This window comes from Lagopus muta, chromosome 1, assembly GCF_023343835.1.
Source record: "Lagopus muta isolate bLagMut1 chromosome 1, bLagMut1 primary, whole genome shotgun sequence".
NCBI lineage: Eukaryota > Metazoa > Chordata > Aves > Galliformes > Phasianidae > Lagopus > Lagopus muta.
The window spans coordinates 56153162-56177844 of record NC_064433.1 but is presented as its reverse complement, the minus strand read 5'-3'; the positions used below and the strand labels follow the sequence as shown (position 1 = coordinate 56177844).

Below are 24683 nucleotides of genomic sequence, written 5' to 3'. Positions count from 1 at the left end.
TCATTACTGGTAAGACTGCACCTGGAGTGGCAGTTCCAGTTCTCCCCACTACAAGAGAGATGTGGACATATACTGGAGAGACTCCAGCAAAGGCCCTCTGCTATGAAGAAAGGCTGAGAGCTGGGACTCTTAAGCCTGGAGAAGGGAAGACTCATTTATTATATATATTAAAATGCCTGAAGTAAGGCTAGAAGGAGGATGGACTCAGGCTCTTTTCAGTGGTGCCCAGTGACTGGGTCAGAGGCAGTGGCTGCCAACTCAAACAAAAGAGGCTCTGAGCATGAGGAAACACTTCATTGCAGCGAGAGCGACCAAACACTGCCACAGGTTGCCCAGAGAGTTTGTGGAGACTCCCTCCTTGGATATGCTCAAAAGCATTCTGGGCATTGCCCTGTGTGTACAGCTATAGGTGGTGCCTGCTTGAGCAGCAGGGTCGGGTCACATAGCCCCAAGAGGTCCCAACAAACCTCAAACATTCTGTGACCTATGAATGCTATTTAAATCTAAGAATCATGGGTTAAGTAAGTTACATTAGAGCTTAATCAGTGCAGAAACTTGACTCCTATGTGTTCTTCAGAAGTAATTATTAGGGTAAAGATGAAACACAATTACTAGAAAGACTGAAGTAGCGACCTCACTATGCCAGAATCTCAAATGTATGCGTATACAGAAAGTTCAGATGTGGCTAGAATTTCTCAGAGTAAAATAATAATACTTATACATGTTTACAGAATGTATACTCATTTTAATATAGCAGTGGTTTATTTCACTAAAGCTAGAAAACAGAGTCTAAATATTTCTGATTTTCTATATAGCATTTTCTTAATTGAGGAATCTGTGTCAATGATACTTACTAAAGATTGCTATTTTGAAGGTGACGTGGCAGTGAAAATGTTGAATGTTACAGCACCCACACCTCAACAGTTACAGGCTTTCAAAAATGAAGTAGGAGTGCTCAGGTAAGAATATTTGTGGTATGAAATAATCTGTGTAGATTTATGTTTCTGTGATGATTGAGTTTCACATTTCCATTACATCACAGTGGTCTTATTTCTTAATTATGATAATTTGGGTAGAAAATACAACTTACTATTTTAAAACATTTCTTTATTATCCACTGCTTTGTATCCATGTGTGTTTGTCTGTAGACTGATGTTTCTCAGTATATGGTATATCCAAGCACTCGAGACAAGTCTGTGTTTTACTGTTGTAGTACCCACAGGTCAGTCAAACTTAAGCGTGAACTTTCGGACCTTTGCTCTCTTCCAAGTTTTGAGATTGAAGGAGAGTATAACTGATTGTTCTTTTCCAGCCATAGCTCTGCCCATGTTTTCCATTGTTTCGTAGCAGCATTGACTCATCCTTGATTATTTTTTTTTTTTTTTTTTAATGTCTATTTCATAGTCACTTCTTGATTTTATTTTCTCTTGTTTAGTGCTTGTAATTTCTTAGGTAAAGTATTTGTCTTGCATTCAGTTCTGAACAGAGAATCTATCAATGCTATATCATATTTATTGGGGAAGAGCATTAGCATCCAATTACAATCTTGAGCATAATTTTGTTTTAAGAAGCAAAATAGAAAGAAGTTTTTTGGCTTTGGTAAATTCACATGTTGGGATGGATGCCTGTCCTGGAGAAGGGTCCACAGTAAAATGCATGGTGAAGCTCTGAAGTCTATAGCTGTGGTAACAAGCTTGCAGGAGTATGCTGCCTTGAAGAGGTGTGCATATTTTTGGTCTCATACCTGAAGTCTGGCCTTTGAAGTCCATGGTGCTATCCTTTGACCCAGCCAAGCCATTTATATTTGTCAGTGCATTTTCCATTATGCTTCATCAGTACTTTCTTAACTTTGAGGTAAAATTTGCAAGAAAGCACTGATTTTTGTTCACTCAGCAGTTAGTCTCAGCATCACTTGACAAAACCTTGCACCTGAAAAAGGCCCAGTCACATAGGTTAGAACTGTCGTAGCCTGCATTGGTAGGGGACAAACAAGTTTGCATGGCAGGCTCTTCTGTTAGTTTTTTAATATAAGAAAATATGGAATGCTTTGTCATCAGCTGCACAGCATGCAGACTTAAAAAGCTGCCACATGTTTTAAGCTTGGTCTGTCAGGTTTCATCAGGCAGTGAGCAAACTGCTTGCAGTTCTGTGCTGTGTTGGAAGAAGACTGTCTTTTTCCTCAGCCTCTGGAAAAGCTGGCTAAGACTGCAGAGATCACTTTTTTTGTGATCTCTATTTGGTGTGTTTGAAGGGATCTAGTTCTTCTTGATATCCATTTGGTGACACTAAGAATGTGATTGGCTTTTCCTGGAACAGGATCAGGATAAACTTTTGCATGTTAGAATATATCACTAGACTGTTTCGGGCCTTGAATCTACTGGGATATCTGCTGAGATCATCTTCTTAGGACTTTCTTTTAAGAAGTTTTGATGTCTGGAGTTGCTGCTTCTTTGAAAGAGGTTTGATTTAATCTGGCCAAATCTCTGGTGAACTTAAGTCTATTCTAGTACTGTTTAGAAACAACTTCATTGAGAATATCTTGACTGTAGTGAGATACAGTTTTCACATCTATCTCCATCCTTATTTGTATGCTGGCTCCACACAGAGAGTAAAATGTTGTTATCAAACAAAGTACTAATTAAAAATGAAGTCTTGCCAAAAAGGTGTGTTGTTGGTGTCCGTGAGTCTGAAATTTCATTTTGAATGTCTTCCTGATGGGCAGCAACATCTCGTAGCTGAACTAGCATTACATATGCTGAGACCTGCCTTCAAGCAGTCACTGTCCCTTGTAGACTTAGTTGGCATCTTCTGAACATTTCTGTTCTAAGCTGCTTTCAAAATCAAGAAGAAGCAGTGCTTGCTCCAAAATAGCTATTCCATGTTGATAGAATAAAGACTAAAGACTGAATTCATTCGTTGGGCTCAATATAGAAACAGATTATCCTAAGGAGATAAGACTGACCAAGAACTTCAATTTGGAAAGATGTGTTTAGTTCTGTCTGGTTCTTGTTGTTTGTTTGCTTTTCATCAATTTCCTCCTGAGTTTTATATATATGACATATATATATGTGATTTTTTTTTAACAGGAAAACACGGCATGTGAATATCCTACTTTTTATGGGTTATTCAACAAAACCTCAGTTGGCTATTGTTACACAGTGGTGTGAGGGGTCCAGCTTATATCACCATCTGCACATAATTGAGACCAAATTTGAAATGATCAAACTAATTGATATTGCACGACAGACTGCACAAGGCATGGAGTAAGTATCGTATGATTTGTTTGCAAATGATTGTTGGGACCCTGTCCACATACATCCTTCATTCTAGGCTGTCTGCTCAGTCTACAAGCCCAGAATCTTGCATTAATCAAAGTATTTGGTGAAGTGTTTAGATCAGTGGAATAGAGTTTTTGTGCTCTTTCTTTCTGGAACATAGAAATACGTGGCATCAAGTAATATGGTCTCTGAAAACAAAAGGAAAGTTTAACCACACTGCGATTATCTTTAATCTTGTGAGCAAAGATTTCTGCCCAAGTCTTTATGGTCTTCACAGTGCAAACAGTCTTAGGATAGGAGATAAGACCCAGTTTAAAAAAGAAACACCGAGTGAATGAAAGGGTAGAATAAACACAAAATGAGGCTCTTCCAGCAGGTGTGTGCCACTGATTGATTAAACAGAGCCATGGGAGACTCGCTGCCTAATTTAGACTTTGTCTATGCCGTGAGGCAGGTGCTCTTATGCTGGAACTCTGCATGTATTTATCTGACATGCAGTTTGGGGAATCTCTTTCCCAGTCCTATGCTAAGGAGCAGTCAGCTTCTTTCATGGGGGACAGAGGCTGGGAAGCACTTATAGGTGCCCCAATTTGGAAATACCTTGCCTGAGGTTGAGACTATCCCACAAAGTATCATGACAGTCACCTTGAAGGCTAGGAAGCAGAGCCTTCAACATGTCAAAAACTAGTGAAATTCTTTTGGTTTGATTCTGAATATTGACTTAATCAACTGAAAATCAGAAATTGGTGTGTAATTTGTTTCATTCTTCAGTAGGACCAGGGTTAAGCTGGAAATCTAAGCTTTGTTTTGTTTTTATTTTCTCCCGTGAGTGTTGCAGGAACTGATGTGGGTACTGAAGCTTTCACGCCAAAAGTGTGCAGTTTGAATATCTGCAGAATTTGTTTCAGTAACACAATAAACTTTGAGCTGTTGATTAGTGGAATGACATCTAACGCACCCAATCTGTCATGTTCCTTTTCAGTTACTTGCATGCCAAGTCGATCATCCACAGAGACCTCAAGAGTAATAGTATCCTTTTTCAGAGATGTGATTGTAGAACCAGCATTCCTGGCTGTTTTTTTTCCTGCCAGAAATGTTCTTATTGAAGAGAACAGCTCTTCATGCGTGATTATTTGAGTTGAAATTTGGTTGAGGAGGTGTAATATGATTATTAGAAAAGTAATGCTTACATTAATCTGTTAAAAAGAACATAATTCCTGTAGAAAGAATACATTTAATATAATGGGCTGTGGGTTTTGGAATGTGACATGATTAATCTTTTCATTTTACTTTTAAATATTCTTTTCTTTTGTAAAAACATGTTGTGTTATCTGTACATTGTTTTGTTTGACCACTAATGTATAGCAGAATTTCTTGATTTTCTTCTGCAGCATGCCAATAAACTATTGTAAGCAAGATACTGAAAGCAATTTCAAACTTTTGTTGGGAGCTATTGCATGTTTACAATGCCTTTGCCTGTTGAACATCTGACAAATACTACTCTTAATTGCCAACATAGCTTATACACTAGCTGGCTCAGCTTGTGCCTGCCTGATGCCAGCAAGCACAGGTAACCCGTTGAACCCCATTTGTGCTGGTGATTGGGGGCTGCAGTTATTCCTCATGAACAGGTAATTCCCAGTGAGTGTGAGTCACAAACTCATATTGACTTAAGTCCCTGTATGCTGCTGTGATTCCAAGAACGTAGCAAGGTTTGTTGTAGTTTCAGAAAGATTTTTTACATTGTTGATTTCTGCCTGTGATGAAAGATTTCACCAGTTTGACTAGTGGAGTACTTGCAGCTTCTAGTATTCGAGCACTTGGCATTTAAAGTCATCTGTGACGTAGTCTGTTCAACACCAGCCCAGTCATTACGTGTATAACCCTGAGCTACCATAATCCATTATCCCAACTGCTTAGAGCCTGTACTATATGATAACTGTATTTAATGATGATGAGTGGTTTAAACTGTTGCATTTGAAAGTGCACATTTATAGCCGTTTATTGTTTCTTGTAGGACAGGACCAGTGTGGTTTGTTTGCTTTCCCTTAACATTTATCCCTTAGATATTTTTCTTCATGAAGACCTCACAGTAAAAATAGGTGACTTTGGTCTGGCTACAGTGAAATCACGATGGAGTGGATCTCATCAATTTGAACAGTTATCTGGATCGATTCTGTGGATGGTAAGTAAAGGGGAAGCGGTATGTTCATTGTAACTGATCTCATTGCCTTTGGCCAAGCTTTATAAGACTATCCTTTCCGTGCAAGGACACATGCAAGCCATCTGAGGCTGGAAAGACCAAAAATACGTGGTACTAAATAAGTTCTTGTCAATTTTTCTTAAACTATATGTTTTCCAGTACTCAGCAAAAAAACCTTCAGTGTCTACTTTCATTATTCTGAGGGCTGAACTGACAGGACAGTTTTGTGTAAGGGAAGAGTGCACAATCAATCCAGGGCTGAGGAAGATGTTCTGTCATAGTTCAATAAGGGGATCACCAAATTTAAAAGAACCAATGGACTCATGTCAGCAGACACTTTTGTAGAGCCCAGTAATGTGGACTCTAATACAGAAACCTAGTCATGAGAGGGAGGCCTTAAATCTGTTGTACTCTGCAAATGTCCATTTCATGTTTCTGCTATGCAAGGTACAGTCTGACGTGGTGAAATAAAACCTAATTGTTTCCGTTTATGATACAGGCACCAGAAGTGATCAGGATGCAAGACAAAAACCCGTATAGCTTTCAGTCAGATGTGTATGCGTTTGGGATTGTGCTTTATGAACTGATGACTGGACAGTTACCATACTCAAACATCAACAACAGGGACCAGGTAAAGAGAGCATGGGCTTGGGGAGGGACTGCCTTTAGTCAGCAGTGGCCAGAACCAGACTGATGCAGCTCTGTGAAGTGACTGTTCTGTTGTTTTGTGTATTTCACTTATTGGCTGACTCTGATGTTCTGAGATGACGTTTCTACATTATTTTTTTTTTTTTTAGATCTGCCTCAGCCACACAGCACCAATTTACGCACTTTTCTTGTGTTGTTTTTTTTTTCTTCTTTTTTACTTCAAGTATAGATTTTCAGATTCTAAGCTGGTTGCCAGGATACTTATTAGGTAGAGAGCAGGTTACTTAATAGTAGTTTAGTTTAGAATAGTTCTGCAAAGGAGAAATAATTCTCCCTATGTTCAGTTTTTCCTTTCTTTTTTTGCCTCCTGAATTGCACTGAATAATAGTTGAGGAACGGACTGACAAAATGGATTTAACTGAATGCTTTATATTTATTTCAATCTTGAGAAATGCATGCACCATCTAATTGAATTTCAGGGTATCAGCATTTCTCAAAGTCTCCTTGATGAAGCATATGACTTTCCAGAGTGTGAATCCTGTAAGAAGATTACTTAATTGTGAACAAATCTTCTATAAGTTTAATGATACTCCACACCTATTACATGTTTCAGTAGGCTAGATGTGTTTGTGAAGGCTTGTCTGATTTATTATTTCTCTGTCTCATCTGAAAATAAGATCTATGCATCAAGACCTTTGGTGTAAACTATTCCTTAGCTGCCTAGTGATGTATTTCTGTGTAATCTGTGTCCACATCCCTTGTTTTTTCACTGTCAGTACTTGAGAATTGCAACCATAGCAACATTCATGTGTGAATGCCATTTTACAAGGCTGCTTCCATATTTGCAGAACACTTCATTCCAATTCATCAGATTTGGAGCGACTCCTTTTTTTCTTTTCTCTTCTTCTTTTTTTTTCTTCTTTTTCTTTTTTTTTTTTCCCTTTTAAACAAAGGGAAGCATTGAGATTCCTGGCTTACATGGTTGTAACCTTCTAGAAGCAATTTTCATTTTACCTTTTGAGTCATGAACCCAATGATATGGGTACCTGCAGTTAAGAGCTGCAGTTAAGAGTTAAGTGCCTGCTATATGACAGTGATTCTGACTGCAACAAGGTAAGGGATGAGGTAGAAAAATCTTCACTATTGAAGTTTTCTCTGATACTTGGGAATTCCTGAAGAAACCATATGGGAGATCTGTTCTCTCTTAATGCAAACACAGATGCATCTGAATCAGAAAGTTGAAAAAGAACTATAGTAGTGTTAGTATCAACAGCATATATAGCTTGCTTGAGATGTGTTTTTTGGTGGTGTTTTGTTTTTTTGCCAGTGTCAAGGTATGAAATAGTTATACTTTGTTAAAAATAAGGCATAATACACCTGCTGGCTCTGTCTCACTGTTCAGAAAAGGTAGTGATTATCTCATGCAGCATGAATGGATCTTTGAGAAGCTGGTTTGAAAGGGCTTTTTAGTGTCAGCATGACTGTAACACTCAAACTGCATTAGTTTTTACCTTGGTTTGACATGACGATGTTTGGTGAGTTCTTAATGTGTCCAAAAGAACATGAACCAAATTTGTTTTTCTGCTTGCTATTAATTTACTTCATTCTATGCTTAAATTTTATCCTTAGGTGAAATCTAAGTCTTCTGCATTAGTTACAGTAAAAAATGTAAAGCCTGTGTCTACCTGAAATGTCAAATAGGCCAGTAATACTTAGTTTTTGCAGAGGAGTGGCAGCGTATTTGAGGGGGAGGGAGGAGGTTAAGGAGGGGTGAGAAGTTGGTCATGATTAATAAGCTTTCATGATGGAAAAGCAAATGAAGGAATTTATTCGCAGAAGGTTGAGGCTTTTTATTTTTTAATATCTTAAGTCCATGAGTTTCTTAAAATACCTTTCAGCATGAACTTGCAGTTGACTTTCCTACAATCACAAAACCATAGAACGGCTTAGGTTGGAAGGGACCTTAAAGGCTGCCCAGCCCCAACCCTCTGCCATGGGCAGGGCTGCCACCCATCAGCTCTGGCTGCCCAGGGCCTCATCCAGCCCGGCTCTGAGCACCTCCGAGGATGGAGTGTTCAATGAATAAAAGACTATTTATTTTTAGGAACTGTATACCAACCACAGTTGCTTATTCTTGTTTTATAACAGTTTTTGACACCACAGAACAGTTCTTTTGGTGGTTATTGCTATAAATAGTAACCATTTAATAGCGTTCATGTTCCTTATCAATCTCCCATAGAAGAGAAGGAGGAGGAGAAGTCTAATTTCTTCTCTGTGCTGAGTAGGTTGGCTCGAACAAACTTGGCCATTTCAATTTCAGGTCCTGTTCCCTGGGAGCAGAAAATTTGTTGGAAATTATTAGTCTAGCAAAAAACGTTCATCTTTTTTGTTGTTGTTGTTCTTACTGTTTACTTTATGAGCTTATCTTCTTCTGTCTTCATCTTTTTTCTTCTCGAAAATAAAGATAATTTTTATGGTGGGACGAGGATATCTATCTCCAGACCTCAGTAAAGTCAGAAGTAACTGTCCAAAAGCTATGAAGAGACTAATGGCAGAATGCTTGAAAAAGAAAAGAGATGAGAGACCTCTTTTTCCACAGGTGAGGAATATTTATCTTTTCTCAGTAGCCTTTACAGCCTGAGTATGAAAAATGAAGATCGCTTATGATTTCACCGAGCAGTGCAGGATTTATTTTTAGTGCTACATAAGATTTCATAAGAGTCCTAGTTAGTTAGAGCTGTTTAATTAGAAATGTTCATTTACAGTTCAAAAAGCAGGTATTAATATGACTTACATTTAGCATTTATTTGTTGGAGAAAATTTCCTGGGAAATAGTGAAATTAATGGTTGCAGTTAGACACATGAATTAGAACTTGTTCTCTGAAATCTGTATGCTCCTTTCCTTCATGTCTCCTAGGCTTTATGAGAGGTGGCTGATATTTTTGTGATAAAACTTTATTTATTGTGCCTGCTGAGGAATTAAAAGCTTGGAACTGAAGGACCTTATTTTGTTGTGAATGTGCCAAAGCACTTTAAAAAGAAAATTGAGCTCCACCTACTGGCTTTTTGGTGAATGGTATTAGGGAGGCAGCTTCCAAAGCTGTTAATTTGCAGCGATGATGAGTGTGGATACTAGCATGTGAAGAAGGAGGCACATAAAGGGTAATGTGTTCCTAATGCTTAAAGAGGAAAATCAGAATGTCCTTTTAGAGGAGAAAGAGGCAGTTTCTTCACAAAATGTCCTTTTCAGCTTACGAGAATACAAACACCAGAGTGAAATGCACTCATCTATTTTTTAAAGTTTCTATTTAAATTTGTGTATAATTTTTTTTTCTTTTTTTCGTTAGTTGATGTACTGCCTTTGGTTTTAAGGTATTATAGCAACTTGAAAGCCATGGATTCAACTACTTGTTTTCTGTTTGTTTTAGATTCTTGCCTCCATTGAGCTTCTGGCCCGGTCGTTGCCAAAAATTCACCGCAGTGCATCTGAGCCGTCACTAAACCGGGCTGGTTTCCAGACCGAGGATTTTAGTCTGTATGCTTGTGCTTCTCCAAAAACGCCCATCCAAGCAGGGGGATATGGTGGGTTTCCAGTACACTGAAAAGAAATGTGAAAGAATGTGCCTGTTTGCTCGTGTGCTGGTGTGTTCCTGCGTGTGCAACGCATATGTACGTTCTCAGCTCCTACCAGCGACTCTTTAAGGTTTACTGAGGGAATGAAGACTCATTTCCTTACATGGGGCATTGAATGTCCGAGGCACGTGTCTGTGCTGGTAAGGAATGTCTTGGGAACAGCTGGCACGAGAAGAATTAGAAGGTCACTTAGAAGAGAAATGGGGGAAGTCACTTCAAAATAAGCAAAACTCTTCTAAAGATCATTGGCTGTCATTTTTTCCTGGTTTACTGATTAGAATTAGTTACTTAAGAGTATATTTATTGTTAATCTACTCAAAAAAACACATTTTTTTTCCGATTGAGGTCATTATTTATGAGCATAAGGCTTTAGATCTTTTATTAATAAAGCTACTCATATGTGGGAAACAGTTGGAGAACTGAACTTAGCTACAAGGCTGAGTGCAGTTTAAACTTCTTGCTGTTAGCAGAATTGAGGAGAAGCACATAGCCTCCAAAGAAAGACCTTGGTGATGTGTAACTCTTCTGAAAGTTTTTAAAATAGAGCTGTGTAGAGAATATCTCTTCTTGTAGAGGAGTGGTGACTTGGTTTGGTTTTTTTTTTGTTGTTTTTTTTTTTTTTTGGAGGGGGTTTTTTGTTTTGTTTTAGTTTTTATTTTTTCCTTAATGCTCTGACTTGTCTTAGTTTAGACCATCTCAAAGTGTTCTATTACGTGCAACACAGAAGAAATTCTGAATCTCTGCATTTGCTGAGCTGCAAGAGTATTACTGGCAATGGCCCCTCTGCCTTTCAATTAGCAAGAACTTCACTTTTGAAGTTAGAAAGAAAAAAAAAAAAAATCAAGTCTGGAGCATAACCAAATACTTCAAGAGAAAAAAGCTATGAACCCCCATAGCAGGAGAAGAAAACCTGAGAATTAGTTGGCTTTGTGGAAATCAGTATTATACCGTAAATTCTGCTAGGTTGAAATTTTTTAATACTGTTTATAATACTACGGCACATACTTCAGTTCAGTGACTGTTTTTTTTCACTTCCATAGAAAGCTGCTAGTTTGACTAGAATTGAATCAGTTAGACTAGATATCTAACTGAAAAAGCTAAAAACCTTATCAAGATCCTGTCAGCTCACTTGATTTTATTTTTCTCTGGACCATTCCTGTGGAACAGGTGAATCAGAGTACTGGTTCAGGTTACATCAGTTTTGATGTCAGATACGAAAACAAGCAGTAATGTTATTAATGACTGTGTTCTTGCATATTTTGAAATTAATTATGTGGTTTTGTTTGTTTAAAACTGTTAAGCTGTTCATCTTTACTGATTCTTCTGCATCAGAAACAAGCTATTGCTGCTCTTGTTAGGACTTAAATGGCCAGAAATGTTCTTAATAGCTTCTGAATTTTGTACTTACAGGGGAAGCTTGCATGTTGCTAGCAATATGTTTTTGAAATGGATCAAGAAATTCCACAAAGGCTTTCCTTTCTGCTTCTTTCTGGAAACTGAGCCTTTTAAAATGGGAGAATTAAAGAGCTTACAGCAATGTAAGCAGTCTGTACGCTTTCTGACCATGTTCTGATGGTCTTCTTGGCTTCTACAGTTGGAACAGTTTTGGAACTAACTTTTCTCTTTATGTTAGCCAAGAAAATTCATCTGTTGAAATCTGTCTCTTATGGAAATAGTTCTTAAGGATGCAAGTTGTTGCTGTTTTGTTTCCCAGCTTTCTGGTGACTTTGACAGGCCTATCTTAAAATGAAAACAGGATCTTTTTTATTTTGTCTTCTCACTATTTTATATATGTATTAGACAGTCCAGAGGAATGCTTCTCCGTCTTTGGGATGTACTATTTAGTTTAGGCTGCAATGCTTATGTTAGTAAATAGCAAGAGGAGAGCTGCTGCATCTTCTTCAAAATCTAGCAATGTGGCATCTCATTTCACCACTCTGGGAGTAATAAGAAGATGCAATGCTACCCTGCCCACTCTGAATCTTTTTGTGTATGCCAGCTCAATTCAAGCAAATTATTCCTTGGGGTAGACTTAGTTGTTAAAAACAGTTCTTCATTGCTATAGGAAATATAATTTATGTCGTCTTTGGACATGTTTGTCCAGTTTTCTTCCGTGTCATCACTGCATCAGAATTCTTCCTGTGTCACTTGCTGTTGTTAGACATCAAGGATGCTTTGGGATCCATGATGATAACATAACCTTAGCTTCTTACTAAGCATTTTTTGAAGCCCCAAAAAAGTCTGGTTTTGTTGATCATTATCTTTATCTGAAATACAGGCATTTAACTTACATAGTTTAATGATTCTTGCTTCAATGAGATCCTGAGACATATATAGCACAGAAATGTCTAAATACACCTGTGGATTTTGGTCATTGTTCTCAGAGTTGCAACTCAGTTCAGTTAGGTTGTTTAGAAACAGATACTTATTTCAGGTCCTGAAAACAGGTCTGTAATAAACCAGACTTGCTTGAATGGGTAACTTGTTCTATGTGGGATCCCTTTCTTCTTCACACTGGAGTACTGAAACAAAATCTGCCTTGGTACCGTCTAGATGGACCAGATCCTCTTAAATGCTGCTGCATTTGAGCAGCACCTTTGTTTCATACGCACTTCCATGTCAGACTCTATTGTGTCAGAGTGCCCCTCTGCTGCCATCTGTCACATGGCAACAACGTGTAATGCAATATTGGTGGGAAGGTTCAACCTCTACTGCTGTATCACCAACGTAAGATTGGAGTCATTGCTTCTGAAGCAGGCCTTAAAGATAGATATGGCCATCTACATTCCTGATCTAGAGAAAGCTGTTACTGGTACCCACATTTTATATATGAACATGTTACCTATTTGGTCACATATCAATTTGAGAGCAGGTTAACACCTCAGTTTTGAAAGGAGAGATTAGTTTAGCATTAGCTTGTCTCAAAATCTTTTGCTAAGTCTCTATTTAAATGGAAGAAAATTCTGAAAATCAACTTTTAGAGGTACTGTCCTGTCTCAGATACTTCCTCGCTTCTCCTGTTTTTCCATTGCCCTTTACTAATTAATGGTTCATCTTTTATCTTCTGAAATCCCTGTACAACTATCAAAAGCTGAATTATTGCCAGAAATGTGCAGAAGGACAAGATGAGTAATGAGGGAACAATCTCTTGTTTATAAATTGATCTTTCATCAGCAGTTTAGGAGAGCAGACTGAGAAAATAAGTAGAGCATGTTTTGAAAGTGTAGCTAAGCATGAATGTCCTTCTTAAGTATTAGCCTTACAGGCGATACTCGATGACTTTTTTGTCCTTCTCTTAAAAGAAGGATGGGAGGGGAAGTACAAAAATTCAGGCACTACTAGAAGATACTGTGAAGAAAATTAGGCAATTGGTGAAATGTGCCAAAGAGAAGGAAGCAAATATACCAAATAGTATTTTAGAGCAAGGGTTTTATGTTTTGATAGAACGGTGTGTTTTTGTTTTTTTTTTAATTTAAAACAAAGCAAAACAGGAGGAGGGAGTGGGTTAGACTCATCATGAAGGTGTTTTGTCTTTTTTTTTTATGTTATAATTATCACCACAGACTATTAGGACTCTCAGAGCTTGACATTCACCACGGCGCTCTTACTTCAGACCTTGGTTGCACTCCCTTTTCATGTCCTGTGGGACATAGGGTCCTCTCGTCTCTCCATACTTACTTTCTCTTGCTTATATCTGCTATAACAGCTTTTCCTGCCAGGCCCATAGATTCTGTTTCTTCCCCCTCCACGTACAGGCTGCTGATCATTTTCTTGATTCCCTTCTTTACGACATAAAACATTCCTTGGAATTAATGCTGCCACTCTAAGATTGTGTCTGTAGGGATGTTTCCAGTTTGTTTCCAGTATTCAAAATGAAACTCTTGAGAAAAATGAAAACAATTGTTCTTGAAAAATGATGGAAGGACATCAAGATAGAGAGTAGTTGTTTGGTTGTGAAAGTGTTGGCACACTTCTGTTGGGTCTCTTTTGTCTGTTTCACTCCTTTACTGTTAGATCTCTGAGGAGTTCTGTCAAGAAAGGGACATAAACTAACTTAAAATTTATGTGGAACCCAGCAAGAGGAAGTGATGTGTGCATTTCTTTTAATTCCACTGTAGAGTCCTTTCATTAAGCATTTTGCACACCCTGCAGAATGCAATTTCTGTGGGTGGCAGGGAAATTTTTTGGCTAAAGCATAGGATTAAGGAGATTACTATCTTAGTTTTAACTTGTGTTCAAGATTCTGGTAACTTCTTAAGAACCTCGGACAGCAATTTTACTCTGTGCTGTGTTCCTTCATCTCTGAAATGTGACTACCAGTCTGTTCAGTAGCGTGCTGAGCCTAAAACTGCAGAGTTCCATGGGGTGATTGCATGTGAAAGAAGTGTGTAGAATTACAGCTTATTCAGTAGTTCTGATCTGAAGTGAGCACAGGATTGTTTTATTTCTTGTGCTCCCTGTTTGTTAGTGAGGCCTGATTTCTGCTCTCAGAGGAAGTAGACACTCTCACCAGTCTTCATTTTCGCACAGCAGTTTGCTGTGTTGGTCTGTATACCAGCTTTTAGCATCCTTTAGTATGAGTTTAATTTTAAGGCACTTTACTACACATAGTCTTTAAAGGTTAATGGGTGTGTCAAACAGTTTTTTGCTACTAAACCAGCTTTATACCAGGATAGAAAGTAGTTTGCAGTCTGATGCATTTATTGCAATTGTTGCTTCTCAGGAGGATATGTGCAATAGGGAGTTGAAAGTGAAATTTAATTGACATATTTTACTTTTAAATGCATGATGAAGTAGTCTCTGCTTGATCTTACTGCCTCTGTCCTGGGAAGAGTGGGTGTAGCTTGCTTTCAGGAAATTCTTTTTCAGTAAAGTATGTTGGGTCTGTATTCAATGTTCTTTCACTATGTTTCTTTTATGCTTTAATTTTAACAGTTTGCATTTTTAACATCTTTTATATTCAACCTAATGTTCAGCTAGTCTGGAGAAAATCTCTGACCACCTCATAACAGAAATCACTTTTTAAACCAAGCTCTTGTCCTCCCTCTACAGGAGAATTTGCAGCGTTCAAGTAGCCACAGCACCATGGCAGCACCCACTCTGTTATTTAAGTCTTGTGTTCCTACCGTTTCTTAACATCAAAACTCTATTCTGCTCCGACAAACCTAAAGTAATTTAGAAAAGATATCCATAAGCTTAAAAGTGGAGCGGAATGGAACTGCCAGTCCAACACAATGGGGAAAAGTACCTTTTTAGGAACCGGAATACTCCGCTGCCAGTGTTCCTCCTTCAACACAAAACACCACGTGCATTCGGATACCCGCAGTGGCTGCCTGAGCCGTTGGCATCATTCCCAGGAGAGAGGAGAGGGCGCTCGTGGTTTGACTTTGGTGCTCAGGCATGAGGGGATGGAGCTGCTGCTGCAAATTAGGAGACTTGCTTTGGATGGTCTGCCGGTCGGCTTTCTCCCTCTAATAACGTATCATCAGAGGCTGAATATCTGATGAGTGCTAATTAAAAGAATCATCCTTTGTTCTGATCTCTTTTCCTGGTGTACTCACTGGTTTGTGGACAATGCAGTATCCCCTTTTCACTGTATTAGAATGTCAAACGCCTAATTTTATCTAAATTTTTGGGTTCTATTCCAGTAAAATTGAAAAGTAAGGGGTAGTGGGAGCTGGAGATGGTGTTACTTTGAAGGCGAAGAGATTCATCTGAAGGAAAAGGGGATGCTGCTGCACTTTTTTTCAGATTTACTTTATCACTTCCTCAAAAAACAAATGACAACCACCAACCTTAACCTTTTCCTTTTCCAGTATGTTCTTGGTGTGTGCATATATAACATCTTTTAGAAGGGTTACGTAGATCCTTCTTTTGTTGGTCCAGCAACAAACTGAAGTTTAAAAAAAAAAAAAAAAAAGAAAAAAAAAAGTAGCAAGATTGTCCTTTTTTTTTCTTTGTATCATATGATACAGTATATTTATCAAAGATGCTACCGCAGCATCTGAAGTCTGTAAATTCCTGATACAGGCTGTGAATGGTGTATGTACCTACTTTAAAAGTTTTATTTTAAATGAGGGTGCAGGTTAATGCCAGGTACCTTACCAATATGTAATGTTTTCATAATTGAGGAAAAAAGTTCTCAGGTTGAATTGAATACAAATACAGAACCCCCTAGAATTAGACATTCCATAAATTGTTTTGGTACTTTCAGGAGCTGTTTTTTTTTTTTGTTGTTGTCGTTGTTGGTTTTTGTTTACTTTTTTTTTAAAAAAAAAAAGGATTTTTATCCTGTTAACTAAACGTCCTCTGATAAGTGTGTGTGTAAATGTGGAGCATCTTGTCCTCATGGCAAGTTGTGCGATCAAAACAAAACGGTACTTGCTGGATCCACGCCGATTCCTTCTCCTCACATTGCTTCCTTCCCTGTGATCTCCTTCCCTTCCGTTTGTCTTTCCCTTTTGTACTCTTTGCAAACTAGGATGACGGTGGCGGTATCTACTTAGGAGTGCTCTGTTTTCCTGTCCTCCAGTCCTGGTTTTCAAACGGTCGGTAGCTTTCTTATAAGTTACCCAGTCAGGGAAAATAACTCATCCAATTCTGCACATTGTTTACCTCTAGTAGAATATCTTGTGATGTGATCTGTTTGCGGAGTTCTCTGGTATGTGGTATTACATGTAAATTATTTGTACAAAGGCAAGTCAGACCACATTAGAAAGAAATTCAAGCTCAGAAGTTTTCAGGACTTGATTCCTGTCTGCCCTGTACCACCCCACCTGAGGCAGGAGAACTGACCCACCTCTAGCTGGGAGGTTCCTGGGGTGAGGAGGATGTTAGTCAAAATCACGGCAAATAAATGAAGGAGTTAAATGTGTGTAACGTGGTGTCCGTACTAAACTGTGTAAAGGGTGAGGACGCTGTCCTTCCCTTGCAAGGAGTTGGACTGTTCCTGTCTGCACAACGCTGCTTCCAGGCTATGGGAGAAACACACATCGGTAGTGGAATGTGTTTCTAAAGCCTTGGAGTTCTGCAGTGTTGCTGGTAGTCTGTTCTTTTTGTCAGAAAATATTTACTGGGGTTATAGGGACCCGACTAATCTGAAGTGGGAATTATAGCTGAAATACTGTGTATTCATATTAATTCCACAAACATTAGCAAGACAGCAATAGTAAATGACTTAATAGTCGCTACAAGAATGAAGCGATTCATGTTGATACATGAATAGAATTGACTTTGTGTACAGGATGCATTTAAAAAAAAAAAAAAAGCACAATTTTTTTCTTGTCTGCTGTGGGTCTTCAGATGCTGTAAGGCTTTTCTCCTTATTGAGATTGGCAGGAACTTCCATAGTAGCAATAGCCACTTCCCAGTGCGGAGGAGCTGCTGAGGTGAGCGATGGTGTGGAGCCCAGGTGGAAGCAATGCAGGACCATGTGCTCAGCAGGCCGGGAGCGTGCCCAGGTGTGAGCTCCAGGAGGGCAAAGCCACCCTGTGCGTTGTGTCAGCCCTTGTGTAGGCAGTGCCTGGTTTATAAGCGTAGGGCATACTGGAAATTGATATTCTCTTGAAAGAAACGATTATCTGAGCGACTGTGTACAGGTAGTTCAAGAGTCATTTGTTTCATAGAGCTTGTTAAAAGCCCTAGTTTCCTTCCACGAGGTCATGCGAGCAGAAAACTGCTAAAATATAACTGTTAGGAATTTCTTTGCTTAAAATGAACTTATTTTTGTGGAGATTCATTACCCATTAGTCTACAGTATGCTTCTTGAGCCCATAGGAAAAGCACAAGGAAAATTGCTCTCCTTGTCCATGCAAAGCACTTTATAAGTAACAGATGGTCTTTGTCTTGTTGGTTGTTTTTCTTATTTAGGGTTTCTTTGTTTTGTTTCTCTGTTTTGTTTGTTTTTATTTTTCCCTGAGGAATGTGCAAGTTGTTTGGCTGCTGTGTAGAGAAGTCATTTCAGGATGCGTTTCTCCTGGTTTTTATGTTTGTTTCCCTGTAATTTTGTGTTTTCTCTGTAAGAGGTCCCACGTAACACTCATGGAAACCTTTGGAAGAAATTTGGTTTGTAAATAATTGTAATTTTTTTTTAATCTTTCAAGAATTGTAATGGATGTCTCACATGCCATCAGAATCAGTCTTAAAGTTGCCCTGAAGATGTTTAGTGAATGGAGAGATGAGTAGGCAAGAACTGGGGATCCTGTATAGCAGTGGAATGCAGGAAATAAATTGAAATGACAAATAGATTCACGTCAATTGCACCAAATTTCTTATGCTTTTTTATGGCATCCCAAACACGAACACATGCCATAGTGTGGGAAATGATAGCATGTATTTTGTGTGCATATGTTGGGACAAACATCTAGACAGTCACGTTGCTTTCAGCACTGCAGTATCTAATAAGTTTTCAAAACTACCAGTATCCAGTCCCAGCTACTCACGAGGTCTTTATTCACCACACACCTTCCCCTCTGCCTTTCCAAACAGTTCGAAGAGACTTGTTGCATCTCCCTCTTCAGCAAGTGACTGTTTTCTATGGTGTATTGGCTGGAATTGGAACACTGGCAAGGTGTAAGCCAGAAAGTATCAGCACAAAGGCCTCGTTATTTTGAAAGTAATTTCTGCATGAATTAATCCTGTATGTTTTTTTAATTATTCCTTAAATTCGTGCATACCATTAAATGAATCCCATTCTATTTTTCATGCATACGTAAAATAGTTTTTTCTTGTACTGGAATGCTTTAGTAGCTGATGGTGATGCAGAACATTTGAGGTCTCACAGAGCCATCTTGTTGTGGCCTCTTAGAATTGCCTGGATTAGCATGTGCTCATTGGAGGCAGAATTTGGCCTTTATGACATAATGAAATGCTGGCTGTTGATAAATACCAGGAATTCCACGAACAAGGGAAAGGGAAGAAACACCAGGGGTTGTTCATAAATAGGGTTGTTTCTGTGTGTGCCTCCAGTGTTTTGCAGAGTATTTGGAGCAGCCAGATCCTCAGAAACCCCACAATCAGCTGTATGTTAAGGTTTTGATAACTGAAGGGGCTAGATTTAGGGAAGAAGCGTGTAGATTTCACACCTTTACCGCCTGTAAATGTAATTCCTTTCTTGACTGTGAGTACAACATGCGTAGCACAAACTATCCGTAGTACTGTAGACAACGTGTCTTTCTGTCCGTTGAAAAACGTTTCACCAGTAGCACAATATGGCAGGCAAAGCGTCTAGGTACAATCAAGTTCACTGAAAAATCAGTTGCATGAATGGGCTGCTGTGGCATCACTTTGAAGGTGCTGGGTTTTCTGTTCTTCGTTTTACGTAGAAGTTCATGAAACAAACTCTTGTTTACTGCAGCCATGTTAATGTGTGCTTGCACTCTACATTTGCTTTGGCAGATACATATCTTACCTAGAAAATGAAGTCATTGAAAGAGGAGAGCAATGATGCTAACATAAAAGCTACTAAGTCAGCACGAAGACAGCACTAAGTAATTATGAAATTGTGGAGGATACTTATTAAAAACTGCAGAATATAGAGGATACCAAGGGCAAATTCTATATGAAGCTGGCATGTACCTTTTCTTCAGAAAATAGAGCTACCAAGACCTTCTGTAAAATGGTTTACGTAAAGATCCCCCAGAAGAGTCTTTGCAGTTTGCCAAATGATCATGTGCCTTCGCAACCTAAAAAAGTACAACAGAATGTAAACCAGGTGCTTTGTAAGTGGGGCAGTGGCTTTGGTTTACTTCTGATGCAGTAGTTTTGTATATAGCTGTTAATACAGATAGGCGGTTTGAAGTTGGTGAACTTCTATAAAGGAGCAAGGAGAGCAGGGAACATTCCCAAAAATGCCTGCAAATCATATCGGAGCTAGGAGCTGAAGTATACTAACTTGGTTACAGCTATTTGAAACCTGCTCTACTGAAACTGAAATGAGGTTAATTTAAATTAAAAAATAAAGAAGTCCTCCTTTCCCTCCAGAGACACGAAGATCCTGTTAAAGAGAAGTAATATAAAGATTTGGAGAGGGCTGAAGTTATTATATGGCCATAGTATCTTAGAATGAGACAATAGGTGAAAATGAGAACTAAATTAGGAGTAATTGATGGCTAGTACTCATGTAATGAAATACAGTGAATTCCCTTGCCCTGAAAGTGCAATTAATTTTGTTTTATGGAATAGCAGCAGGCTTCCTTAGCTCTTCCTCAAGCCTCTTGCAGTTTCACAACGCCAAGTGTCATTGTGCATTGATGCTGGGAGAGGATAGGTACCTTGTCTGCTGAGGGACGGCCGGTGTGTCTGAGTCTGAGCTGTTCAGATTGCGGCCTGCTGCTCACCGAGGCTTCTGGCAGTACCTACATACTGGTGTCCTGTTTGACCTGTTTGTCCGTAAGGATGAAAGAATGGATTTCGCTGTTAGTGCTTTTTCTTTTGCAGATCTTTTCCTTTTGTTTTTTGGTGTGAGACTTTGGGCCTAACTGTAAGTGGCAGAGTTATGTCTGAATGCACAGCCCATACAAGTCCCAGGCTGATTTTAACTTGTTCTTTGTTCCCTTTAGAAATAAGCATAATTTTAAAACATGTTTTACTAACACTGCAGGAACTGTCTGAAATTCTTTTACTGGCCCCAAGTTCTGCACTAAAAGTACACATACAGAGACAGTGTTTTGTCCTTTTTAATACAAAATCACAAGGAAGTTACTTCCCTATTTTTTCCACCAGAAGGGAAATGATGGGAGTGTTCAGAACTTCTGAACTGCCTAGGTGTTTGCTTTATAGAGCAGCAGTGTGCTCAGCTCCTCCAGTCCCTTTAAGAGCCAGCCGAGGCCTGTCCAGTCCTTTTGTCCAGCTTATGGCATTTGCAGCAGCTGTACTTCAGAATAAGCCTTGTGTGACATTGGCTTTGCAGTATCACAGAAAAGCAAAGGATCGCGTTCTTTTTCGTTTGGGTTTGGAAAATGGTTAATTTTTGTTTTGCTGAATGTCATTCTGTGTTGCATTTGTGTAATCACCGTAGTTGAAAAGAAAATCTGTTTGAGCTTAACGGAACAGAAGAAACGAAGCCCACTGTCTGGGCACAAATGTTGGGTATGGGGTGCAAAATGGACCAAACTGGGGGGTGTTGGGTTATTTTGGGATGGTGGGGGATTGTGAGGGCATAATTTAAATTAAATTAACTCTGTCTAAAATAAAATGTAAGTGCAATAAATGTGCTTTTTTATTCAAAGCTGTGAACCTTTAGGGGTAAAAAAAAAAAAAAAGAAAACAAAAATGCACATCATTCCTTTGTGAGCCTTGTGTCCTACCTGTCTCCTCTTCCTTCCCCACTCCACCCTTCTCAACTGACAGATACCCAGCAGCAGCCAACTTGCATGTGTTGGCAACCCAAATCACACTGCTGTGTTTCTTCCCCTCTCAGCTGCTGGGACTGGGGAAAAGTCCTGCTCCCTGCTGCTTGCCACCCTTGAGACTCCTCTGGGAGCCCTTGCTGCTAGAGCAGGTCTGCAAGTGTTCAGGTAAGGGAGCCGGCCCGTCTGCTCCGCAGTCCCCCCAGCTCCCTTTGGGGTTCCCCTGCCAGCCCTTTGCCCATGACTCCCCACCCTGCCGCAGCTCTCCTGGCGGCCTCCCAGGGCTGGACAGATGACACTTTCTCTTTAGCACCTGCAAAAAGTCATCAGTCAGCAGCTGCCTCATTGGATCCATTTCCCTCTGTCAAAACACACGTGCAGACTGGCCGCTGTTGCCTTCTGTGACTCTGCCTTGTTTTGAAGGAGCAGGTATACCTGCTTGTAACCAGTCGCGCACTGGTTGCCCTGTCTCTTTCTTACTTGAGCGTGTGCTGCTCTTCCTAGGGTAGGAAAGGGGCAGCAGTCTCGCTCGGGGTTCTGCAGGAGGCTTACTGCATACTTTTGTTAAACAGGGATGGAAGGTGCTGCACTCGGTCGTTGGACCCTGTGGGGAAGTAAGAAAGGACTGGCACGTTTAAAGTTTATAGATACAGACATCTGTATCCTTTAAACTTGATTATTTTTATATATAGTCAAGGCATTGGCATTACCTCATAATACAGAGGCTTGTTTATGGGAGGCAAACTAGTAAGGAGAGGAAAGGGAAATTCATATACAGATTTGATTTCTTGGTTTCTTAGTGCAATGAAACGTACGTCCCACCCATTTGAACTGTGCTAACACAACATTCCACTCTGCTGTGTTTTGTTGACCACCAGAGGTTTGTGAGGGGCTTACGACGACAAAATAAAAGGTCCAGTCCAGTTACTTAAAAAAAAGCAATTGTGTTAGTAGATTTCCATGGCTGCTTTTCAAAGATCTTACAATGGAGTAATTGTTTGGAAACTTGTATTTATTTTCTAATTCATAACAAAATGTTTATTTTCAGTTTTCTGTTACGTAGAAGGTCATGGCAACCCCCCTTCTTTCCCTCTCGAGTCTCCCCTGTAATTGCCAATACAACTTATTTTTCTTGTTTGTTCCCTTCCCCTTTACTTTTGTTGTCCCTTCATTTGTATTTTGGAGTTTTTTCTCATGTAAATTTGTACAATGGGAAATATTGTCCAGTTTGGTTAGAGAGCATGGAGACTTAAAACATATTAAAATTTGATAGCTGAATTCAGATTAAAGAAAACTATTTCTGTGTAAAGTTATTTAAAGAACTCTGTATTATATAAAAGGCAAAAAGTTCTATGTACTTGATGTGAATATGAGAATACTGCTATAATAAAGATTGACTGCATGGAAAAGTCTGAAGGAGATTGTTTGTCAGATCATTCCCAAGTCACTCTCTTCACGGCGTTCCACAAGTAATTTAATAGAAGTTTATTTCTGTATGGTTAGTTTGGAACATAAGACTGGACCTAGAGAGTAACCCACTTCCATTTGTCTTCCTTATGCAGGAGGGCCACTCAGATGATCAGAGGGCTGGAGCAGCTCTCCTATGAGGAAAGGTTGAGGGAACTGGGCTTGTTTAGCTTGGAGAAGAGAAAGCTCCAGGGAGATTGCATTGTGGCTTTCCAGTACTCGAAGAGAGCTTATAAACAGGAGGGGCTGTTTACATGGGTTGATAGTGATAGGACAAGGGGGAATGATTTTAAACTGAGACAGGCGAGGTTTAGGTCAGGTATTAGAAGGAAGTTTTTCACGTAGAGAGTGGCGATGCACTGGACCAGGTTGCCCAAGGAGGCTGTGGATGCCCCATCCCTGGAGGCATTCAAGACCAGGCTGGATGTGGCTCTGGGCAGCCTGGTCTGGTGGTTGGTGACCCTGCACAGAGCACGGGGGTTGAAACTAAATGATCATTGTGGTCCTTTTCAACCCAGGCCATTTTATGGTTCTACAATTCCTCGAATGCTGTGTTCAGCACACTTCCCAGCATTAGTGATGGATTTCTGCTACCTGAAGGAGATTCCCTCTCAACCTAAGGAGATCTGGGCACACCTTCCCCTCTCCCTCAGGCAGCTGCACCTGCTCCTGCAGCAACTGCTGCTCTAAGCCTCAAGGCCGTTTTTTATGACAAGATTTCAGTAAGAAATCTTTTAGAACTGTAGAAAAACTAATTTAATGAGTCAAATTTTGTTGCCCTTTCTAGTGGCTGGCAGACACTCAGCGGTTAAGTCCTTCCCTACCACCCATGTGCTCTGTAAGTCACTGCCTGAACAAAGATGTATCACCTCAGTGAGAGGGGCGCACTTTAAATGCTTCACAAGGATTAAATAGGCTCATTTGGACTCAAACACCCCAATTCTAGAACTCTCCAAGAGAAGGAATGCGACATTTACGGCACTCAACAACACCACAGCTCAGCATTTGTCAACAGCTCACTTTATTGAGACCGGGACAGCAGAGCAAAGCATCAATTCCAGGGCCTCCTCAGTTCCACAGACCTGCAAGCAACCGAATTGACTCCCAGGAAAGTTCCGGCCAGTCCCTCCCACAGCTGAGGGCAGGGCAGACCCCAACATCGCCCTGCCGCCTTCAGCTGTAGCCGCTCAACACGGCACCCCGGGAGAGACGGCGAGAGCGCAAAACCCGCCCCTACCTTCACCTCTGCGACTGCGGTGCCTACTCGGCGTCGTCGGGCGGGATGCCGAGCTCCTCATTCGTCCAGGCCGAGGAGTCGGGGTACGGGAAATGGCCCTGCGCCACGACACGCCCTCAGATCCCGCCCCGGGCACGGCCCCACCGCCCCCCGCCGTTACGCCGGGCCTCACCAGCACGCTGTCCGAGCTGTGCCAGAAGTGCCACAGGATCCAGAACCACATGAAGCCGCTCAGCAGCTCGCTCCGCACCACCTGCAACCGCGTCAGCTCCGGGAACTGCCTGTATCGCGGCTCGATGTGCACGTCGCCGCCCGCGCTGCAACAAACGCGCAGCAGCCGCCTCACTCCCGGCTCAGCCGTCCTCGCCCCGGCCCCGCCGCCCCCGTTCTCCCCGTTCCGCCCCACTCACTGCCGCCTCCCGGCCGCGCCGCCGCCGGCCCGCAGCAGCCGTCCCGCCGAACGCCCCAGCGACGCCAGCATGGCGGCTCCCCAATGTCACAAGCCGACGGCCGGGCAACCTCCCTGATCGGTCCGCTCCGCCTTTACCAACAACGGCCTCTCCGATTGGCCTGCTTCTCCTTACCGAGCGACGGCCTCCCCGAATGGTCCGTTCCGCCCCACCACGCGACGGCCGTCCCGATCCGTCCGATCCGCCTCATGCCGAGCGGCGGGTGGTGGCGTCTCGCTCACGGGTGCGGCAGTCGGCTGTGCAGAGCTGGCATCTCCCACAGGGGATACGTGGGAAGGAGCGAAGGGATCTTCCGGGCTCTGCAGCGAGCCTTTCACCCGAGGAGGAGGCGGTTTGTGAAGGGAGGTGAAGAAAAAGCTCGCTCCTTTCCCCCTCCAGGCGACGCAGTTGGTGCAGCCC

The 24683-nt window shown here is 40.8% G+C and overlaps 2 protein-coding genes across 7 annotated transcripts in view; one reads left to right on the top strand and one right to left on the bottom strand.

Annotated features, from left to right (window-relative positions):
* Nucleotides 1–22538, top strand: part of BRAF (B-Raf proto-oncogene, serine/threonine kinase) — an 83725-nt gene extending 61187 nt beyond the window's left edge. For all 5 annotated transcript variants that reach the window (XM_048954354.1, XM_048954375.1, XM_048954393.1 and 2 more), the window contains 8 exons: nt 875–959; nt 3087–3263; nt 4261–4307; nt 5345–5463; nt 5981–6112; nt 8594–8728; nt 9558–9711; nt 14815–22538. In XM_048954354.1, the coding sequence (XP_048810311.1) occupies nt 875–959; nt 3087–3263; nt 4261–4307; nt 5345–5463; nt 5981–6112; nt 8594–8728; nt 9558–9711; nt 14815–14837 (872 nt within the window). In that variant the 3' untranslated portion in view covers nt 14838–22538. The remainder of the gene's footprint in view (nt 1–874; nt 960–3086; nt 3264–4260; nt 4308–5344; nt 5464–5980; nt 6113–8593; nt 8729–9557; nt 9712–14814) is intronic.
* Nucleotides 22539–23575: 1037 nt separating this feature from the next.
* Nucleotides 23576–24380, bottom strand: NDUFB2 (NADH:ubiquinone oxidoreductase subunit B2). Of its 2 annotated transcripts, none has more exons than XM_048954562.1 (4): nt 24225–24380; nt 23987–24131; nt 23821–23912; nt 23576–23659 (listed from the first exon to the last, which is right to left on the bottom strand). In XM_048954562.1, exons 1-3 carry the CDS (start codon nt 24293–24295, stop codon nt 23838–23840), a joined length of 291 nt encoding a protein of 96 aa, XP_048810519.1. In that variant the 5' UTR covers nt 24296–24380; the 3' UTR covers nt 23576–23659; nt 23821–23837. The 2 variants fall into 2 exon arrangements, with proteins under 2 accessions (XP_048810519.1, XP_048810511.1); XM_048954554.1 differs by having other exon boundaries at nt 23815–23912; nt 24225–24377.
* Between the last annotated feature and the right edge of the window lie 303 nt (nt 24381–24683).